Source organism: Ovis aries, chromosome 7, assembly GCF_016772045.2.
Source record: "Ovis aries strain OAR_USU_Benz2616 breed Rambouillet chromosome 7, ARS-UI_Ramb_v3.0, whole genome shotgun sequence".
Lineage (NCBI taxonomy): Eukaryota > Metazoa > Chordata > Mammalia > Artiodactyla > Bovidae > Ovis > Ovis aries.
In genome coordinates this window covers 21,471,786-21,493,895 of record NC_056060.1, presented here as the reverse complement: position 1 = coordinate 21,493,895, position 22,110 = coordinate 21,471,786, and the positions used below count along the sequence as shown (strand labels likewise).

The 22,110-nt window shown below is 38.7% G+C and overlaps 1 protein-coding gene and 1 non-coding gene across 2 annotated transcripts; one reads left to right on the top strand and one right to left on the bottom strand.

Annotated features, from left to right (window-relative positions):
• Window positions 1-17,471: 17,471 nt before the first annotated feature.
• LOC101121938 (F-actin-capping protein subunit alpha-2-like) lies at window positions 17,472-18,490 on the bottom strand. The gene has a single exon (XM_042252964.2). The coding sequence runs from the start codon at window positions 18,465-18,467 to the stop codon at window positions 17,577-17,579; it is 891 nt and encodes a 296-aa protein (XP_042108898.1). The 5' UTR covers window positions 18,468-18,490; the 3' UTR covers window positions 17,472-17,576.
• A 45-nt stretch (window positions 18,491-18,535) lies between these two features.
• On the top strand, window positions 18,536-18,642 carry LOC114115989 (U6 spliceosomal RNA). Its single transcript, XR_003590089.1, has one exon. It is a non-coding gene; the product is annotated as a U6 spliceosomal RNA (small nuclear RNA).
• The last annotated feature ends 3,468 nt before the right edge of the window (window positions 18,643-22,110 follow it).

The following is a 22,110-nucleotide window of genomic DNA, read 5'->3' as shown; positions in this document are numbered from 1 at the left end:
CCACCATCCAAGTTTGACTTAAAGATCATTTTTCACAGAGCACACATCTCAAGCAGGCCTTCCATACTGCCCAGCAGTCCTACTGCAGTCTCATAGTTATTGCCTCTTGCATTTATCTCCTGCTTGCTGCAAACCAACACCATCCCCCAAATCCTCACTGTCAGTTGACATCCTTGCCTATTGTTTCATGGTGAGACAATAGAAGAGAATGTCCATGTCCTCCAACCACTAAATCTGTCCAAGTGCCTGTATCTTTCTCTGCATACTCGACCTCCCTCTCCTGTAGAAATGGATGTGGTGTGTTCCTGGGTATCTCCCTGACTTGTGCAATAGCTTCTCTGTCCTTTCTTACCCACTCAGGAATTTTGCTCCTGCAATTACTCCTCTCTTTCCAGAATCATGTTTTTTACTCTCTCCTGGATCTTTCCTATCAGCATGCAAACATGCTGTAATAACTTCAGTTTAAAAAATACAAAACTAAAACAATAAAAATTTAAAAAATAAATAAATAATACAAAACTAACAGAACCTCCCTTGACTTTACTTCCCTCTGCAGCTGCCACCCCACTTCTCTGCTCCCCTGTTTCCACTTCTTCACCTCCATTCATGCTTGAGTCTACTACCCGTAAGCGTTCGTCTTTATCCACACGATGAAGCCATCTGCCAAGGTCACAGGTAGCCACCACAGGGTCCAGTCCGATAGGCATTTCTCAGTCTCCAGCCTACTGATCTCACAGCAGCCCTGGCTCCTGGGGTCCACTCCTCTGGCTTTCCTCTACCTCATTGGCCTCTTAGGCTCCTCAGCTGGATCCTGTTTTTTTCCCAATCTCTCCTCTTCTTCATCTTCCCTCACTACCTGGGTGTTCTCAGTCCCATGACTTTCAGTAGCATCTACACACTGATATTTCCCAAATTTATAGATCCAGCCCTCATCGCTCCCAGAAACTCTGGAATTAGCTATCTATCAACTTGATGTCTTTCTTGGATGTGTGTGTAATAGGCATCTCAAACTTAACATGCCCAATTACTTCAAACCTGGTCTTCCTCCAGTATTCCTCACTTTAGTAAACTTTAGTAAACATTTTAGAGTTAACTTTGACTTACCTGGTCTCTTATCTTTTACTCTACATCTGGTTTATCAACCAATTCTATTAGGTGTCAATTTAAACTTACTGAGACATGACTTATTTCTTACCATCTTTACTGCTACTACCCTAATTCATTATGACCTTTATGACCGTCTCACAAGCTCTCACCCGGACTATTTCAATCATTTCCTAGTTGGGCTCCCTGTTTCAGACACTTGTTCTTCTAAAATGTCCTCCTATACATCATTCTTAACAGAGTAACCAGAATGCTCCTCTATAATCATAAGTCAAGTCATATCTCTCCCCTGCTCAGAATCCTCCAAAGGCTGCCCATCCCACCTAGAGTCAGGTCTGAAGTCCTTTCTCATGGCCTCAGGTGAGCATTCCAAAATCATATCCTTGTACTCTTCCTTCCACTTAATCCTCCCAGACTCCTAGGCCTCTTTCCTGTTCTTTGAACACTGAGCTCCGCCTCAGATCTTTACATTGGCTGGAGCTTCTGTGAGGAAGACTGCTCCTCTTAGACAGTCATGTGCCTTGCCCCCTCCTGTTATGCTCATCCATCATCAAATGTCACTTTGCAGGATTTCTCTGATCACCCAATAGAAAAATCAATCTTTATCCTATCACCTGGGCATTTTTTGTTGTCATTATTACCTAATATTTTTTGCTTATTTTTTCCTTGTTTCCCCTGTTAAAATGTAAGCTACAGATGATTGGATTTTTAATTTTTTAGGGGGGGAAATGATATTATGGTTATAATGAATATATAATTGTATATCATAGCTATATAATCTTTTAGAATTATATACCAATACAGATGAAACAATTTAATGTCTTGGGTTTGCTTCAAAGTAATATGAGAGGGAATGGAGAGGTAGTCTGTCAATGAAAGAAGGCTATGAGTTGATATTGTTTAAACTGGGTGATGGGTAGATAGGAGTCCTTTACAATATATTTTCTGGTTGTTGTTCAGTTGCTAAGTTGTGTCTGACTCTTTTGCAACCTCATGGGCTGTAGCCTACCAGTCTCCTGAGATTTCCCAGGCAAGAATACTGGAGTGGGTTGCCATTTCCTTCTCTAGGGGATCTTGCCGACCTAAGGATGGAACTCATGTCCCATGCATTGACAGGTGGATTCTTTACCACTGAGCCACCAGGGAAGCCCACTATTTTCTATAGCTTTGTATATATTTACATTTTTCCATAATAACCAAACAACCTTTGCTAGTTTATCATAATCTCCCTAATGCCCAGAGTAGTACTAGGCATATAGAAGGAATTCAATAAATATATATTTGTTGTACAGCAAAAACCAACACAGTATTGTAAAGCAATTATCCTCCAATTAAAAATAAATTTACAAAAAGAAGAGAGAACATTCTCCAACACATTTTTAAGTTTTAAAATGTTTCATCTGATCCCAATTAAACAAATGTTAATTATATGTATATAAACTATAGAATATGTTCTTTATTGCATATAATAATAAAGGCTTGTCTTGATCTATAAAAATTCATATTTATTTAATACTGATTGTATAATCAGTTAGGAGAGTGAAGGTATATTTTCAAGATAAATGTTAACCATTTACTGCTAATTGTTGAAATCTAAATTTTAAGTTCCAAGGGAGATTTTATAAAGAGTATCCCCTTCCAGGTTTTGCATCTGAGAATGTTTAATTGTGGGAATATCAAAAACTAAACTTAAGAGCAATTTTTAAAAATCCACCAGGGGGCTTCACTGGTGATCAGTGTTTAAGACTCTAAGCTTTCCATGTGGGGGGCACAGGTTCGATTCCTGATCAGGGAACTAAGATACCACATGCCATGTAGCATGGCCAATAAATAAATAAAATTTTAAAAATATACATGTGGTTTAATTTCTTATCTCTTTTTTACCAAATCATGATAATTAACTATCATCTCCTATACTACTACTACAATTGTGTAGCAAATCTGGAAAGGAAATACAAAAGTCTAAAAAGCTACAGTGTAGAGATCACTGATGTGTAATATATTGCCCATAGGAAGAGAATGTGATTGTTGAGGAAAATTTGCAATACTATACAATTAATCAGATTAATATAGAAATAAATTGTAATAGAAGTTGGATTACACATATGGGGATGTGCTCAATTAAGGTCACTTGCATAGTCAGCCCATATTTATCAACTGTTCACTGTGCTGGATACTGGGAACAAAGACCATCTGCTGGGGCTTCCCTGGTGACTCAGTGGTGAGGATTCTGCTTGCCAGTGCAGGAGACAGGGGTTCAATCCCTGGTCCAGGAAGATCCCACAGGCTTTGGAGCAGCTAAACCCATGTGCCACAACTGTTGAGCCTGTGCTCTAGAGCCCATGCTCAACAACAAGAGAAGCCACTGCAATGAGAAGCCTGGGCACTGCGACTAGAGAGTATCCCCTACTCACTGCAACTAGAGAATGCCTGCAGAAAAACAAAGTTACAAACAAAAATGCTTAAAAAAAGAGACCATCTGCCTTCAAGGACCTCAGGGACTGTGATGATTAATTTAAGGTATCAACTTGACTGGCCACTTGACTGGCATGCCCAGTTTAAGCATTATTTCTGGGTTTGTGTAAGAGTGTTACTGAATGAGATTAGCATTTGAATCGATGAACTCTAAATTACTTTAAAGTAAATTTCAGTTCAGTTCAGTTCAGTTCAGTCGCTCAGTCATGTCCTACTCTTTGCGACGCCATGAATCGCAGCACGCCAGGCCTCCCTGTCCATCACCAACTCCCAGAGTTCACTGAGACTCACGTCCATTGAGTCAGTGATGCCATCCAGCCATCTCATCCTCTGCCGTCCCCTTCTCCTCCTGCCCCCAATCCCTCCCAGCATCAGAGTCTTTTCCAATGAGTCAACTCTTCGCATGAGGTGGCCAAAGTACTGGAGTTTCAGCTTTAGCATCATTCCTTCCAAAGAAATCTCAGGGCTGAAAATCTTGCAAAACATCTGCCAGGAAGGGCCAACCTGTGGAAAGGGGTGTGTTAATCTCTTCTTTTTCGGTAACCATTCACAGGTGGGCAGGGTCAGATTATCTCTTCATGGGCTGAACAAAGGTACTTTAGTTTAACAGTTCCCAGAGGGGCAGGATCCTTTGTGGCAGGCCATTATGTTTTTCTCTGCAACATTATCATAGCATTGTGCTCTCAATCACCCAAGCCTAACACCTTAATCTTTTTCCTTCCCGCCCCCTTTTTAACCGCATAGCCAATTAGTTACCAAGCCCTGTTGTTCTGCCTCTGAAAATTCTCTCACATCTGTGTTCTGCTACCCACAATTGTTGGCCTATTCCAGAACTATTCATCTCTCTGCAGTCCCATTGCAATAGCCTGCCAATTAATCCCCCGTCTGTGATCATATATCCTTTATTCTGTCCTCAGAGTTTTGTTTCATAAAACATGGGATTGATCATGTTTCTAATCTGCTGAAAGCCTCTGGTGGTTCTCTATTATATAAAGTTATGATCCCTAAAGCTGGCCGAGTGAGCATCACAATCACCCCAGGAACTTTTAAAATTAAAAAATACTGGCCATAGGGAAGGTAGACCTTCTCCTATGGAATCTTCTGGTGACAACTTCCTGCAATGGAAGTTCACCCACAAAATTCCCTCTGAGCTTTCAATTCAGTTGGATATGACTATTGGTTGGAGGAACCACTAACTTAACAGATAAAGTCTAAACTCTTGGATAAAGGAATCAATCAATCTCTCTAGCTTTTCCCCATAATATGTCTTTTCCTCATCATTCCTTTTTGGTGTCCCATTCACTCTTCCCTTTAGACACACAAGACCAGCCTGTGCTTCCCCATACTAATGTGTTTACTGATGTTCCTCTGCCTGGAAGGCCCCTCCTCTCCATCTCTGCAGAATAAAACTTCCCTATTAAGGCTCATTCAAATACCTGTTCCTCCAGGAAAACTGTCCAAATTGTCCTGATCTCTCTCTCTCTTTTTGTTCTCATAGCATTCTCTACTTCCTCAGGGAAGCCTTCCTAAACTATATTCTCTCATAGTTATTGGTGTTTTGATTTATACGACAGTACTTAAAGTACTTAATAGTAATACATTTATTTATGAGGTTTAAGAAAACATCTTTGTCTCCTACTATACTGGAAGTGCCTTGAAGGCAACAGTCATATTTGTTATCATGTACTGATGGTACCTAATATAGATGTTCCATAACATTTGTCGACTGGGACGGGAATTAATGTTTTTGGAATGATCACATATTCTGTTTTGTTGTGTGTGCAATTATATCTCTATATATTCCCTTATTAGGTCACAGGCTTTTTGAAGGGAAAGATAAAAGTTATCTTTGTACTATATCCCTAATCCTCACCTTGATCTGTGGCTGGTAGCTAAGATGGTAAAGAATCTGCCGGAAATGCGGTGTTGTAGCCACGCATTCCAGGAAACAAACTCACTCAGAAGGACAATGCAGATAGTGGAGTGCAGTTTATTACACCGGCAGGCCCAAGGCAGAGTCTCCTCTTAGCTAAGGACCCTGACCAGCTTTTGTGAAAATCTTTTATACCCCATGTGTACGTGTCTGAACCCACCACTCCAAATTCCTTGAAACTTACATAAACCAAGGAAAATACAATCCCAATAACCCCATCATTCACGTGCTATGTGCTCACGTGCTCAAACAGTCAAACAATTAGCCAGTAATCAATAAACCCGAGGTTATACTCCGATAGATACAGAAAAACTTATGGCCTGTCTGGAGGAAGGGGTGATTAAGTGTATGTTTTTTCTTAGGTGATCAGTAACCTATATACGATCTTCAAGGTTCCCGTCTTGAGGGGGTCTTATCCTTCTGTTGCTGTTTTCATAGGCACTAAATACAGAGTTCAGAGTCCATTGGAAAGGTGGCTGAGCATGAACAGGCCTAAGATGGAGTCCAGGCCCTATGAATTCCTTCTTCAGTGGGAGACCTGGGTTCGATCTCTGGGTTGAGAAGGTCTCCTGGAGGAGGGCATGGCAACCTACCCCAGTATTCTTGCCTGGAAAATCTCACGGATAGAGGCGCCTGGCGGGCTACGGTCCATGGGGTCACAAAGAGTAGGACATGATTGAGCTACTAAGCGTAGCACAGCACAGTATCCCAGGAGAATATAGATTCCAAAAGAGCCATGACTTTTTATTTTGTCATGTCCCCAGGGTCTAGAGTAGTGCTTGGCCCCTGGCATTTGCTTAGGAAATGCTTTTTGGATGATTGATTATAATTATCAGATGGCTCCTTCTCCTATAGTTCCTAGTGGTACTACTAATATTCTTCATTTTATTCCTAGATTTCTCTTCTCCAATTGAGATATAGTTCCTGTTTGAATGTACTAAAGTGTGACTTGAAGCAAGGTAAGATTCTCCCTGATAATTTCCTTTCTGATTCCACTGTTTATCAAATATCTACCCAGGACCTACTACATATCAGACACTGTGGGAGGACTGGCAAGCCCAAAGCAAAGTGTAGCCTCAGTCTGGTTAGAGGGAGAGGTGAACACAGTGAGACAGATGATAGTGACATGGAAAAGTTACTCTGGGAGCGCCCCACAGTGGACAGGCCAGACTGGCATCTGGAGAAAGTGATTTCTGAGCTGAGTCTGAAAGGACGAATAGAAGTTAATCTGGAGAATATGCCAAGCAAAGGAAATAGCTTAAAAGGCACACCGGTGGGAGAGTGTGATTTAAATTCAGTGTGACTGAAATGCACTGCGCTCTTGACCAAACATTGAGAGGTGCAAAAAGAAATGTAAATCATGAAGAGCTTTAGTGCCACACTCAGTGAATTGTCTTGAAAGTATCGGGCAGTTTTAAACAGAACGGTGATTGGATCTGGCAGCTTAGTAGGATGGAATGGATTGGGCAAATCTATAGGCAGAGAGCAGTTAGAAGACGATTAGGGTAATCAAAACAAGGAATAAGGAGAAAGAAAGCAAGATTAATGAAAATAGAAAGATGATAGATTCCAAGCATATTTATAAAATACATACTCAACGAACACTTACGTCTAGAAAATTAGTTTTAGAAATAATGGCATGGGTGCTTAAAGGTCAATAAAGATGTTTATTATATCATATTTCTGCAACAGTTAAAAATTGGAAACATTATGCGTCCATCAACATGAGATTAATTAAATTAGGATCTAATTTATCTAAGCATGCAAACTTTAAAAAGAATGATGTATAAAGGGAAAAATATTAACTACAAACAAATTGTAGGGCTTCCCTGGTGGCTCAATGGTAAAGACTCCGCCTTAAAAAAAAAAAAAAAAAAAGAATCCGCCTGCCAATGCAGGACACGGGTTTGATCCCTGGTCCAGGCAGACCCTACATGGTGTGGAGCACCTAATCCTGCGCGCCACAACTGTTGAGCCTGAGCCCACAAGTCACAGCTATTGAGCCTATGTGCTGCGCCTACTGAAGCCCACATTCCCTAGAAGCTGTTCTCTGGAACAAGAGAAGCTACCGCAATGAGAAACCCATGCCCCACAACTGGAGTTTCCCCACTTGCCATAGCTAGAGAAAAGCCCTTGCAGTAAGGAAGACCTACAACAGCCAAAAATAAATCAATAAAATAAAATAAAATAACAAACTGTAGATAGTATGTAATGTCGCATTTTCATTTAAGTGTGTCTAACACATGTGTATTGTATATTGGTATATGCATTGAAAACAATTTCTGAAAGGATTTATGTAAAACCTGTCTACCATGTTTGTCTTTGGGGAATAGGGTCAGGGTGATGGGTTTTCGCTTCCTAATTTCTAAACCTGTGTTTTCATTTTTTTTAAATTGGATGCAACATGTGAGCCTGAATAGAAAACAAAAACATTTTCTTTTTATATAAAGGACATTTGTGGGACAGTGGGTGAAATTCGACTAAGGTTTCTAGATTAGATAACTGTACCATATCAATGTTAATTTTTTGATTTTGATAATGGTATTGAGTTTATGGGAGAGAATGTCCTTGTTTATGGGAAACACGCACTGTATTATATCTGATCCTGTCACAGTTAGGAGCTATTGTCAAATTCAAGGTCATTAAGATTTGCCCCTATTGCTTCTTCTAAGAATTTTATGCTTTTTCCTCTTACATTTAGGTCTTTGATCCATTTTTAGTTAATTTTTGTATATAGTATAAGTAAGGGTCGAGCGTTATTCTTTTTCATGTGGATATACAGTTTTCTTTGCAGTTTGTTGAAGAGATTATTCTTCCCCCAATGGAATGGTCTTGACATCCTTGTTGAACATCAGTTGACCATAGATATGAGAGTTTATTTCTGGATTTTCAATTCTACTCCATTGGAGTAACCTTATGTAGCACCACATTGTTTTAATGATGGTAGTTTTGCTTTTTTTAAAAAAATAATTAGTTAAAACTGGGTCTTTGTTGCTGCATGCAGGCTTTCTCTAGCTGCAGCAACCAGGGACTACTCTGTAGTTGTAGTGCACAGGTTTCTCATTGTGATAGCTTCTCTTGTTGTGAAGCATGGGCTCAGTAGCTGTGGCTCAAGGGCTTAATTGCCCTGCTGCAAGTGGGATTCTAGTTTCCAGACCAGGGATCGAACCTGTGTCCCCTGCACTGTCAGGCAGATTCTTAAACACTGAATCACCAGTGGTGATTATACTATAACTTTATATAGTATGTGAAGCATGGGACACAGTAGTCTGTGGCTCAAGGGGCTAATAATTGCCCTGGATGCAAGTGGGGATTGTAGTAAGATTAGAGACCAGGAAGATCGAACTGAATAGCTTGTGTCCCAGACTGCACTGTCAGGCAGATTCTTAACAGCACTGAGAGCCTCACCAGGTGGAAAATTCAGATTATACTATAACTTTATATAGTATGTTTTAAGTTTGGAAAAGAGAAGCTAAAGGCAAAGAAGAAAAGGAAATATATACCCATTTGAATGCAGAGTTCCAAAGAATAGCAAGGAGAGTAAGAAAGCCTTCCTCAGCAATCAATGAAAAGAAATAGAGGAAAACAATAGAATGGGAAAGACTAGAGATCTCTTCAAGCAAATTAGAGATACCAACAGAATATTTCATGCAAGAATGGGCACAATAAAGGACAGAAATGGTATGGACCTAACAGAAGCAAAGGATATTAAGAGATGGCGAGAATACACAGAACTGTACAAAAAAGATCTTCATGACCCAAATAACCACGATGGTGTGATCAGTCACCCAGAGCTAGACACCCTGGAATGCAAAGTCAAATAGGCCTTAGGAAGCATCACTATGAACAAAGCTAGTAGAGTTGATGGAATTCCAGTTGAGCTATTTCAATTCCTGAAAGATGATGCTGGGAAAGTGCTGCACTCAATATGCCAGCAAATTTGGAAAACTCAGTAGTGGCCACAGGACTGGAAAAGGTCAGTTTTCATTCCAGTCCCTAAGAAGGCAATGTCAAGGAATGTTCAACTTCTGCACAATTGCACTCATCTCACGTGCTAGCAAGTAATGCTCAAAATTCTCCAAGCCAAGCTTCAGCAGTACGTGAACCATGAACTTCCAGATGTTCAAGCTGGATTTAGAAAAGGCAGAGGAACCAGAGGTCAAATTGCCAACATCCACTGGATCATAGAAAAAGGAAGAGAATTCCAGAAAAACATCTACTTCTGCTTTATTGACTATGCCAAAGCCTTTGACTGTGTAGATCACAACAAACTGTGGAAAATTCTTCAAGAGATGGGAATACCAGACCACCTGACCTGCCTCCTGAAAAATCTTTATGCAAGTCAAAGCAACAGTTAGAACCAGACATGGAACAGTAGACTGGTTCCAAATCGGGAAAACAGTATGTCAAGGCTGTATATTGTCACCATTCTTATTTGACTTATATGCAGAGTACATCATGCAAAATGCTGGGCTGGATGAAGCACAAGCTGGAATCAAGATTGCCAGGAGAAATATCAATAATGTCAGATATGCAGATGACACTATCCTTATGGCAGGAAGTGAAGAGGAACTAAAGAGCCTCTTGATGAAAATGAAAGAGGAGAGTGAAAAAGCTGGCTTAAAACTCAACATTCAACAAACTAAGATTATGGCATCTGGGCTCACACTTCATGGCAAATAGATGGGGAAGCAGTGGGAACAGTGGCTGATTTTCAGTGGCTGACTTTATTTTTTTGGACTCCAAAATCACTGCAGATGGTGACTGCAGCCGTGAAATTAAAAGATGCTTACTCCTTGGAAGAAAAGCCATGACCAACCTAGACAGCATATTTAAAAGCAGAGACATTACTTTGCCAACAAAGGTCTGTCTAGTCGAAGCTATGGTTTTTCCATCCATGTTTGGATGTGAGAGGTGGACAACAAGGAAAGCTGAGTGCTGAAGAACTGATGCTTTTGAACTGTGGTGTTGGAGAAGACTCTTGAGAGTCCCTTGGACAGCAAGGAGATCAAACCAGTCAATCCTAAAGGAAATCAGTCCTGAATATTCATTGGAAGAAATTATGCTGAAGCTGAAACTCCAATACTTTGGCCACCTGATGCGAAGAGCTGGAAAAGACCCTGATGCTGGGAAAGATTGAAGGCAAGAGGAGAAGGGGACAACAGAGGATGAGATGGTTGGATGGTGTCACTGACTCGATGGACATGAGTTTGAGCAAGCTCTGGGAGTTGGTGATAGATAGGGAAGCCTGGCATGCTACAGTCCATGGGGTCACAAAGAGTCGACACAACTGAGCGACTGAACTGAAATTTGGAAATTGTGAGTCTTTCAATTTTATTCTTCTTTTTCAAGATGGTTTTGTCTATTCTGGATCCTTTGAAATTCCATATGAATTTTTGAATGCGTTTTTCAGTTTCTGCAAGAATTTTCAAAGGGATTGCACTGGTCTGTATATCACTTTGGGTAATATTAGCAACAATATTTAGTAGTTTTCCATACATAAGTCTTTCATCTCTTTGTTTAAATTTTTTGTTTTGTTTTGTTTTCTTCCCAGTTTTTTTTTAAATTAATTAATTTATTTTTTTACTTTATTTTACTTTACAATACTGTATTGGTTTTGCTATACATCAACATGAATCCGCCATGGGTGTACATGAGTTCCCAGTCCTGAACCCCCCTCCTACCTCCCTCTCCTTGTTTAAATGTAACTATTCCTTTCCTTTTGATGCTTCTGTAAATGGAATTGTTTTCTTGTAGATAACTTATTTTTGACAAAGGCAGTTTAGTTGAGAAAAGATCTTTTCCAACAAGTGGTGCTGGAACTACTGTATATCCACATGTGGAAACCAAAAACCAAAAACACAAGGACTGTAATGCATACCTCAAATCATGTAGAAAAACTAACTCAAAATCAGTCATAGTCTTAAACATAAATACAAGTCTAGATTTCTAGAATTTCAGAAGAAAATGTAGGAGGAAATCCTTGAGACCTCCAGTTCTAGGCAAAGACTTCTTAGATATGACACCAAAAGCATGCTCCATTAAAGGACCAACTGATAAATGAGACTTCACCAAAAATAAAAATTTGCTCTTCAAGGGGAATTGCCTGGTGAACCAGTGGCTAGGACTTGGTGCTTTCACTGCCATGACTGCATGGCATGGCCAAAAAAAAAAAACAACAGAAAAAAAACAAACAGTCCCTGTCCCGCCCCACCCTCACTCTTTAAAGATTACTATTAAAAGATTGACGACACAAGCCACAGATTGGACATGTATTATTTGATAGAGAAATTTCTTCAGAATATATGAAAAACTCTCAAAGTTCAAAATATGAAAAAAAAACACCCCCAACCTAGTTAAGAATGGTTAAACAAAGATTTTAACAGACACGTCACACACACTTGGGCTTCCTGGTAGCTCAGTAAAGAATCTGCCTGCAATGTGGGTGACCTGGATTCAATTCCTGGGTTGGGAAGATCCCCTGGAGAGAGGAATGGCAACCCATTCCAGTATTCTTGCCTGGAAAAATCCGAAGAATACAGGAGCCTGGCAGGCTACAGTTTATGCAGTTGCAAAGAGTTGGACACAACTGAGCGACTAACACTCACGCACATTCATTTAAATATAAGCACACAAATATATGTTCATCATCATTAGTCATCAGGGAAAAAGCAGTTAACACACAATGAGATACTAGTACACAGCTATTAGAATTAATAGTAAAAAGACTGAACATTCTGTGCTGGCAGTAACGTGAAGAACCTGAAACTCTCATACTTTGCTTGTGGGAATGGAAAATGGTACAATCACTTTGGAAAAGTTTGGCGTCTTCTTTAAAAGTCAAACATGTATCCAACATAGCTACTATATGATCTAGCCAGGGAAAAGAGGGCATATGTCCAAACAAAGACTTGAATATGAACATTTATAGCAGCTTTACTATAGCCTCAAACTGGAAACAATTCAAATGTTCATGAACAGATGAATGCACAAATTGTGGCATTTACATATTAAAGTGTTCCCTGGTTGACTCATCCTTAAGATTCTTCAAAGAATCTGCCTGCAATGTAGGAGACACAGGTTCAATCGCTGAGTCAGGAAGATCCCTGGAGAAAGAAATAGCACCCCACTCCAGTATTCTTGCTTGGAAAATCCCATGGACAGAGGAGCCTGATGGGCTACAGTCCATGGGGTTGCAAGAGTCGGACACGACTGAGCAGCTAAAACCACCACTGCCACGTATGATAAAATACTACTCAGCTACAAAAACGAAAGAATTATTGACACATGCAAGAACATGGATGGATCTCAAAATCCTTATGTTGAATGAAAGAAGCTCAACAAAAAGTACATATGATTTCTGTATGTAAAGTTCCTGAAAATACAAACTAATCCGTACTGATAGAAAGTGCCTGTGTTACCTGGAGAGAGAAATGTGGAGGAGGATTGGGAGAGATGGTTAACAAAGAAGCATGAAGAAACTTTGGGGCATGATGGATATCTTCACTATCTTTAATGCAGTGATGCCTTCAAGGCTTTATAATATGTCAAAACTTATCAAATTATACATTTTAAGTATATACAGTGGGTCAGGAAGATCCGCTGGAGAAGGGATAGACTACCCACTCCAGTATCCTTGGGCTTCCCTTGTGGTAAAGAATCCGCCTGCAGAGAGTATTGAGTAGAAGGGCCAAGCTCTGTGTCTTGTATTCCCAGCTGAGTGATGTAGAAGCTGGTGGTGCCACTGTCTTTCCTGATCTGGGGGCTGCAATTTGGCCTAAGAAGGGCACAGCTGTATTCTGGTACAACCTCCTGAGGAATGGGGAAGGTGACTACCGAACAAGACATGCTGCCTGCCCCGTGCTTGTAGGCTGCAAGTGGGTCTCCAATAAGTGGTTCCACGAACAAGGACAGGAATTCTTGAGGCCGTGTGGATCGACAGAAGTTGACTGACATCATTTTCTGCCCTTCGCTTTCCTGGCCCCACGGTCCGTGTTGTCTTCAAGTTCAGTGTGACAGACTCCGTCCCATCAGGCGGGTCTCTGGAGGCGTGAATGTTTTGTGTGGAGTAGAGAGTGGACTAGGGAAGGTCCTGGATGACCTGGGTCCCAGCCTCTCTGGCCAGCCCATGCTATCTCTGGACGCTTGGGTAGGGTTGGAGCAGAGTCTGGAGGTCTGCACCTAGCAAGGTACTTTTGTACCTCAGATGCTTTAGGTGTGAGATGTTTCAGTGAACCAAAGTTCTGACACCTTGTTTACATGCGTGTTTTTATGGAATTTCTATTAATGTGGCTTTAACCAAAAATAAAATGTCCCTGCCAGAAGCCTTAAAAAAAAAAAAAGAATCCGCCTGCAATGCGGGAGACCTGGGTTCAGTCTCTGGGTTGGGAAGATCCCCTGGAGAAGGGAAAGGCTACCCAGTCCAGTATTCTGGCCTGGAGAATTCCATGACTCTATAAATGGCAACCCACTCCAGTGTTCTTGCCTGGAGAATCCCAGGGACAGGGGAGCCTGATGGGCTACTGTCTATGGGGTCGCACAGAGTCGGACACAACTGAAGCAACTTAGCAGCAGCAGCAGCAGCATAGTCCATGTGGTTGCAAAGAGTCGGACACGACTGAGCAACTTTCACTTCACTTCACATGTCAATTCTACATCAGTAAACTTTTTTAAAAAGCTACCAATCTGATGTATAGTTAGGTTCATTTGTTTTAGTCCTCAAATTTTAGGAGTTGCTTTTTAATTTTATTTTTGAATATGTAAAATAATTACATTTATATAGACAAAATTATATAACCAGTTAAATTCAGGGATACATTCCTTTCATATTTTCACTTCTACAATGTTCCCTTCCTATCTCCATAGGTAACTTTTTCTCTTTGTAATTTCTGTTTTATCATCTAGAGTTGCTTTTTGATATGCATTTATACTCCCCCATCTTTTGGCCATGTTTTGGCCACAACATGTGAGATCCTAGTTCCCCCACCAGGGATTGAACTGGTGCTCTCTGCAGTAGAAGCTCTGGACTGCTAGGTCAGTCCTCTTTCCAAAACAAAGAATTGCACATTATGTAACCTATACCTTCTATTTTCATTTAACAATAAATTCTGGAAATTGCTGAGTATTCTTCTTTGAAAAAATTCTGTTATTTATTTATGGCTGCCTTAGGTCTTTGCTGCTTTGCTTGGGCTTTCTCTAGTTGCTGCGAATGGAGACTACTCTCTAGTTGTTGTGCATGGCCTTCTCATTGCAGTGGCTTCTGCTGTGTCAGAGCACAGGCTCTAGGAGTACAGGATTCAGTAGCTGCAGTGCGTGGGCTCGGTAGTTGTGCTTTGCAGGCTCTGGAACACAGGCTCAGTAGTAGTTGTGGTGCATGGGCTCAGTTGCTCCATAGCATGTGGAATCTTCCCAGACCAGGCATTGAACCCATGTCCCCTGCACTGGCAGGTGGATTCTTATCCACTGTGCCACCGGGGATGTCTCTCCTTTCTTTCTTTCTTTTTTTAAGAAATATTTATTTACTTATTTGGCTGTGCTGGGTCTTAGTTGCGGCATGTGGGATTTAGTTCCCTGACCAAGGATTGAACCCAGGCCCCCTGCATTGGGAGCCCAGAGTCTTAACTACTGGATCACCAGCAAAGTTCCTCTCATTTCTTTTTATATGTGCATAATACTCAACTGTGATTTGTCACTGATAAATGTTTGCTATTATAAATACTAATACAAGAAAATAACCTTGTTCATAAGTGATCTTATATTTTTGCCAGTGCATCTTTGAAATCCTAGAAATGGAATTGCTGGGTTAAAGATAAATATATTTGTAACTTTCCTAGATAATGTGACGTTCACTACAGAGTGGTTGTTGTATTTGGTATCCTCATCAGCAATATATGAGTGTCTGTTGCCCCCTAACCTTGCCAAATGAATATGTTATGAAATACTTGGGTCTGCCAGTCTGATAGATGAAAAGTGGTAGTTTGCTGATCCCACTAAAAGTGAGGTTGAATATCTTTTAATATGTTCAAGGGCTATTAACTTTTTTTCTATAAACTGTTTATGCGTTTTGCTCAACTTTCTATTGTTGTTGGTTTTCTCTTTTTAGAAGTTCTTTGTATAGTAAAGTTATTAACCCTTTGTGATTTAAGTTGTCACAATTTGTCACTTAGGTTTTCACTTCATCTATAGTGGGCTTTCTCTGTATATATGTGTGAGAGAGAAAACTTTGGACTCTTTCTCCAGAGGGTGTTCTTTTATTTTTATGTTGCCAAGTTTATCAATCTTTTCTTTTATTGCTTCTAGACTTTTGGGTCATAGCAAGAGTTCCTCCAATCCTCAGTTGTAAGAGTAGTCGCCATGTTTTCTTTCAGTACTTATATGTTTCAGTTTACATTTATTTATTTATTTATTTTTTACTTCAGACTGCGCTCTATTTTGATAAATATTACCTTTTACATGCACATCACCTCAGAAACAATTACATATATATTTTTAACATAGCATTCTAGGCCATAAAATAGAGTCAAAATAATTAACCTTCAGTGCATGACAAACTCATGATAGACCAGTTGACATAATTAAGCTAATCAATTAAAGATTTACCTAATGCTTAGTTTAGAATCATTATTAGACTTTTGAAAATGTGTTTTTAAAAAGGGAATAGATAATTAACACTATTAATTCACTTTCTTCTGGAGCCTCAATATGAGAAAACTTGTATTTTAAAGCTAGAAAAAACGATCTAACCAAAAGTGTCATAATTTTATGTATGTTTATATTCTCAATGCTTTCAAAGCCCAATTGTGATTTTTTAAAAAGAAATTAAACAACATGCTTTCATTGAGAGAATTTTTAAAATCTTTACAATTCAAGCTAATGAAATATTTTATTGTATATAATAAAAGTGTTTTTAAAAAAACATTTCCAGGCCCAGACATCCGCAGGAGTATGTGAGGAAAGGATTCCACTGGAGTATAAGCAATAACTGAATTCAATGAAACCACAAATCCACCCTCCCTACAGTAAATACTAACATTTACCACAGGCTTGAAATTCCTGTAGCATCAGTAAATGTATTTTTTAAAATATTACAAACATGCTTACGATGCACAGGAGGATGGGAAAATTCAGACTTCACTGTACACCATATGTTCCCAGCTTCTCTAATTCACAACTAGTAAAGAATCACAAACATCCAAAGAAAGTATTTTAAAATAGTATATGATTCACTGGTAAGTGATTTTCATACTCAAATAAATAGGAAAATTTTCATTTTAACGTCACGTTGAATTTCAGTACTTTTCACTCCAAGAAAAAAATAAACTGAGACGTGGTCATGAGTTTAGGATTATATATATTACAATTTGCCTTATAATACATTTGTGGCTTTATGATAAAAATAACTCAGGGACATATGGAATCCAAGCTAATCTGCATAACTGTCACAAGAAAAAAAAAAGCATTTAAATGCATTTCTGAAATAAGAATTTTCACTTAATTCAGAATCTCAAAACAGCATTAGACCTTGGCCTTGTTTAAAAAAAGTTCAGTTAAACACTAAGCTAGCTAAATAACCTTCTTGAAAGGCTTAAACATAATTGATATAGAAAATGCTTTCCCTCTAATCTCAATCTTACATAAATGAAAGAGGTGAGGGGCGGGGGAAGGTAGACAATTTCTTTAGCAGCATATATGGCTAAATCCATCAACCACCTTAAACTAGAATGTCCATTATTGACCCCAACAGTTACCCACTTCATAGACCAAAAGACAACAACTTTAGGGTTATGGTAAGTAAAACATTTTTGAAAATTTTGACATTAAACTAGAGGAATCATGTCTTCATTGTAAGACAGAAAGACACAACAGAAAGTAAAAGACATTTAAACTAAACTGATTTTCAATCTTCTCTGAATAAAAGAAATTTTAAAAATGGTTGAATAGCTAAGCTTTGTGCTCTAACCAAACTAATTAATTACAGTGATTTTAAATGGCAACGGCCCTCTGACTGGGTAGCTTGACAGTTTTGAATACTTTTGCAATGATTTTTTTTTTAAATGCAAAGACACTAAAATGATCCGGTCATGCAATGTTCATCTAATGCATTCTGCATCTCTTTTCCAATCTTGTAACTAAGGATCTTGTTCCAGTCAATCTTAGTGCGTGTAACTGGCAACTGCCGACGTAAGGCTTTGAAAGTAATGTCTGACATCGTCTGGTAATTCTCACTGATGGCAGTCTGGTATTCATTTTCTGCAGCCTCTACAATCTTTATAAATTCTTTTGCTGTTTGCACCTCATTAGACACTGTTAGGGAATCTTGTATATCTTTATGACTCACTAGTTGAACATTACCATCTTCATAATAATGAACCTGAATTTTCAAGATGCCAACCACCTGAGTGGTTGAAGGAGTGATTGTAAACTTCCACTCTGACCTCCAACGACCATTCCAAAAGTTTTTTGCTTGAAACTGATGGCTTTCTATGCATGCAATAATGGTTTGCTGTCCATCTATATTTTTACCATATTCAGTGCAGACTCCATTCGGATAATGTTCTTTTACATAAGCTCGTAGAGCAGTTTCTACTGAAGTTCTCTGTGATTCAATTGCATTTTCTGCTTCATATGGTCTTGGATCAGTTGCTTCCTTTCTTAAGTGATCAAATTTGAAAGAGATTCTGTTTTTTGGATCCAAAAACTTTCCATTTCCCAAGTCACCATGTTCTGTTATCAGTACCTGATCTTCATAACCTTCAATTTTTACTGGGGTAAGCTGGTCCAAGTTATATTGTGCAAATGCATGGGCTGCTCCTTCCCTGAGAAGATTATCATTATGAAGTAGTAACCGAACATCATTAAACACTTCAGTAAATTCTCCAGGAGGAGCATGAATGATGAATTTGGCTGCTATGCGCACCTTCTCTTCATCAGACAACTGCTCCTCCAGATTCGCCATTTTTCTTCTGGCGACAAACCGCCTCAGTTTACATTTAGATTTCTGATCCATTTGAAATTTATCTTGGTGTGCTTGCTTCAGCAGCACATATACTAAAATTGGAACGATATGGAGAAAATTAGCATGGTCCCTGCGAAAGGATGACACGCAAATTCGTGAAGTGTTCCATATTTAAAAAAAAAAAAAGAAATTTATCTTGGTGAACAATGTAAGATACAGACCCAGTTTGATATTTTTCCAAATGGCTATCCAATTGTCTCAAGTCTTTAAAAAAAAAAAAACTCAATCCTGGGAATTTTCTGGGGGTCCAGAGGTTAGGACTCAGCCTGCACTACTGCCAGGGCCATGGGTTCCATCCCTGGTCAGGGAATTAAGATCCCACATCCCACTGGTGGTGCAACAGGGCCAAAATAAAAACAAAAACAAAAAACCCCTCAATCCCACCCCATTCCCGTTGAATTCCTCACTTTTATCACAAAATAATAATTTCAAATGTACATGGTTTTATTTCTGGACTTTCTATTCTTTTTTTGTTGGTCTGTATGTTATCCATGTACCAAGAGCATAATTTTTTAATTATAGAGACTTTATAGTATGTTTTAATATTAGATGTGGCTAGCTTCCCCCAGACATGACGCTAAAAGATTTTCAGGGTGTTCCTGGATGCTCTTGTCTGTTTGGCTATTTTCTATATGAAATTTATAATCAATTTTTTTAATTCTAGAAAGGCGACATTTTTGGACCATGTTGTTAAATTTATAATTAGCTTAGGGAGAACTGACATCACTATGATGTTGACTCTTCCTATCCACCATGACTTTTTTTTTTTTTCCCACCACGACTTTTATGTTTTTCAATAAATGGTTTAAAGATTTCTTCATATATATGGTTACGATATTCCTAGGTATTACCCTTTTTTGTTTCTATTTTAAATAGTTATCTGTTACATCTTCTACCTAGCTATTATTTGAATATGGAAAGGTTATTGTATTTCATTTTGTTAATTTTATAACTTGTTACTATACTAAATTTTCTTATTATTTACAGTAGTTTCTCCGTTGATTTTTTTGAATTTTTCAACATACAATGATATAATCTGCTAAAAGAGGTACTTTTATCCTTTTAAATTAGTGTTCTGATACCATGTAAAATGCTAGTGATAGCTCATTCCTGACTAGCAATAATGCCTGTAATGTTTCCTCATTTAAAAAACATACTGGATTTTGCATACACATGCACACACACACATCTTTTAATCCCGTTAAGGAAATATCCATTGACTCTTACTTCACTGAAATTTTAAATCAGAAATGGATATGAATTATGACAAACACGTTGTTGGCAACTGTGGAGATAAGCATATGACATTTCTTCTTAGAAATATTACTATAATAAGTTACACTAATAGATTTTTTAATATTGAATTATCCTTTTTTTTGGTAATGAACATCACTTGGTTGTACTTTTTAAAATGTACTCTATTTTCTATCTTATTTAAGATTTTTGAATCAATATTCACAGGTGAGATTGTTATATGGTTTTCTTGTGTACATGCGTGCAATCTTTATCATTTGTTTATTAAGTTCATTTCATAAGATGTTTTTAAAAGTTTTATCCTTTTTCTATGACCCAGAATGTGTAAGCAGAATTAAGATTATATTTAGGAAAACTATGCAATGGTTTGAGTTATGGGCTGAACTAACCACTTTTTATTGGAACATCTTTTTAACCTGAAACAACAACTAACAAACTATACTTACTCAGATTTGGGCACTTGGTAGAACTTTTCTCAAAAATATACAAACTGAGTTTGTCACTTCAAGGAAAACAGGTGACTTAGTATAATACTTATTGCCAATGATAAAACTCAAACTTTCAGATGAAAATAAAAATTTTGAGAAACTTGTATCTGTAACCGTGTGCCTGACTAGTTCCCAATACTCAAAGATTTTTCTGGTGAGATTGGTAGTGATAGTAACAAAGGTGACTTTAAAATATTATAAAATGAGTGTGTCAATATTTAATATTGTTTCATGAAATGTGTCAATGTGTATCACTCAGTGAACTAGTATTTTCCAAATGACCAATTTGGTCTAAATGTAAAACGTGACAAGTTCATTGATACAGTGCTGCTAGCTTTTGACAAACTTCCACTTCTTAAATTTTGGTGTAGTGTCAAAGAAAAATATTAACAAAATCTAAATAGGTGAATATCAGACTCATTGGAAAAGACCCTGATGCTGGGAAAGATTGAAGGCAAAAGGGGAAAAGGGCGGCAGAGAATGAGATGGCTGGATAGCATCACTGACTCAATAGCTATGAACTTGGGCAAATTCTGGGAGACAGCGGAGGACAGGGAGACTTGGCTTGCTGAGATCCATGGGCTCACAGAGTTGGACAGCACTTAGAGACTGAACAATAGGCTCTAGGGAAATACCACTCTCTTTTCCAGCTACATACTTGAGTGAGTCCAGATCTTTACACGCTGCAACCAAAACAGTATACTGCAACAAAGTGATTGCAGAAGTACATGTGTGAATCCAGCTTCTTTCTATTAGGTCAGATTGTGTGTATGTGTGTGTGTGTGTGTGTATGCACACATGCATGCTCAGTTGTGTCCAAGGCTTTGCAACCCCGTGGGGTATAGCCCACCAGGCTCCTCTCTCCATGGACTTTTCCAGACAAGAAATACTGGAGTGGGTTGCCATTTCCTTCTCCAGGGGATCTTTCTGACCATGGGATTGAACCCACATCTCCAGCATCTTCTGCGGATTCTTTACCACTGAGCTAGCTACCTGGGAAGGCCAGGTTAGATAGTGTTGTTGTTCAGTCGCTGGATCCTGACTGATTCTTTGCCATCCCATGGACTGCAGCACACTAGGCCTCCCTGGCGTCATTAGATGCCTGGTCAGATAGTAAGAGATTATAAAATGGTAAAATAAAAGTGATGCCACTCTTCTCACTAAATTGTATTTATTTTGGAACATATAGTTATATTTCACAGGTTATGTTACCGCTTAATGGGTTTACTATTGTTGTTTTCAAATAAATTAATAAATATTTTTAACTTTCAGTTTTAATTGCTAATATGGTGAATATTGATAGATACAATCCACAGAAACCAAAACTTGGTAGGGAGGGAGTCTTCAGTATATATATATATATTTTTGCCACAGCATGTGGGATAGAGGATCTTACTTCCCCAACCAGGGATCAAACCTGTATCCCAGCAGTGGAAGTGCAGAGTCCTCACCACTGGACCACTGGGGAATTCCTTTCAATACTTCTTAAAAGTTAAAAGAGTTCTGAGACCAAGAAGTTTGCAACTCAGTACTTGTTGACTTCCTCAAGAAAATTTCATGTTCACATTTTTTGGGGGGCCAGCTACTTTTATAACTGAACAGAGCCATAAAATTATTGGATCATATTTTCTTTTTGAAAACCTTGAAATGCATCTTCATTGTTTCTAGCATAAAATAATTCTGTAAAGAAGTCTGATGCCAATCTACTTTTCTTTTCCTTATAAATGGCTAGTATTTGTTGTCTGGATGCTCAAAGGGGTTTTCCTTATCTTTTTTCCCCTTATCTTTAAAGACTAATAATTTTATAGCTTTACTAGAAAATGTTTTGGTTTTGACTGTTC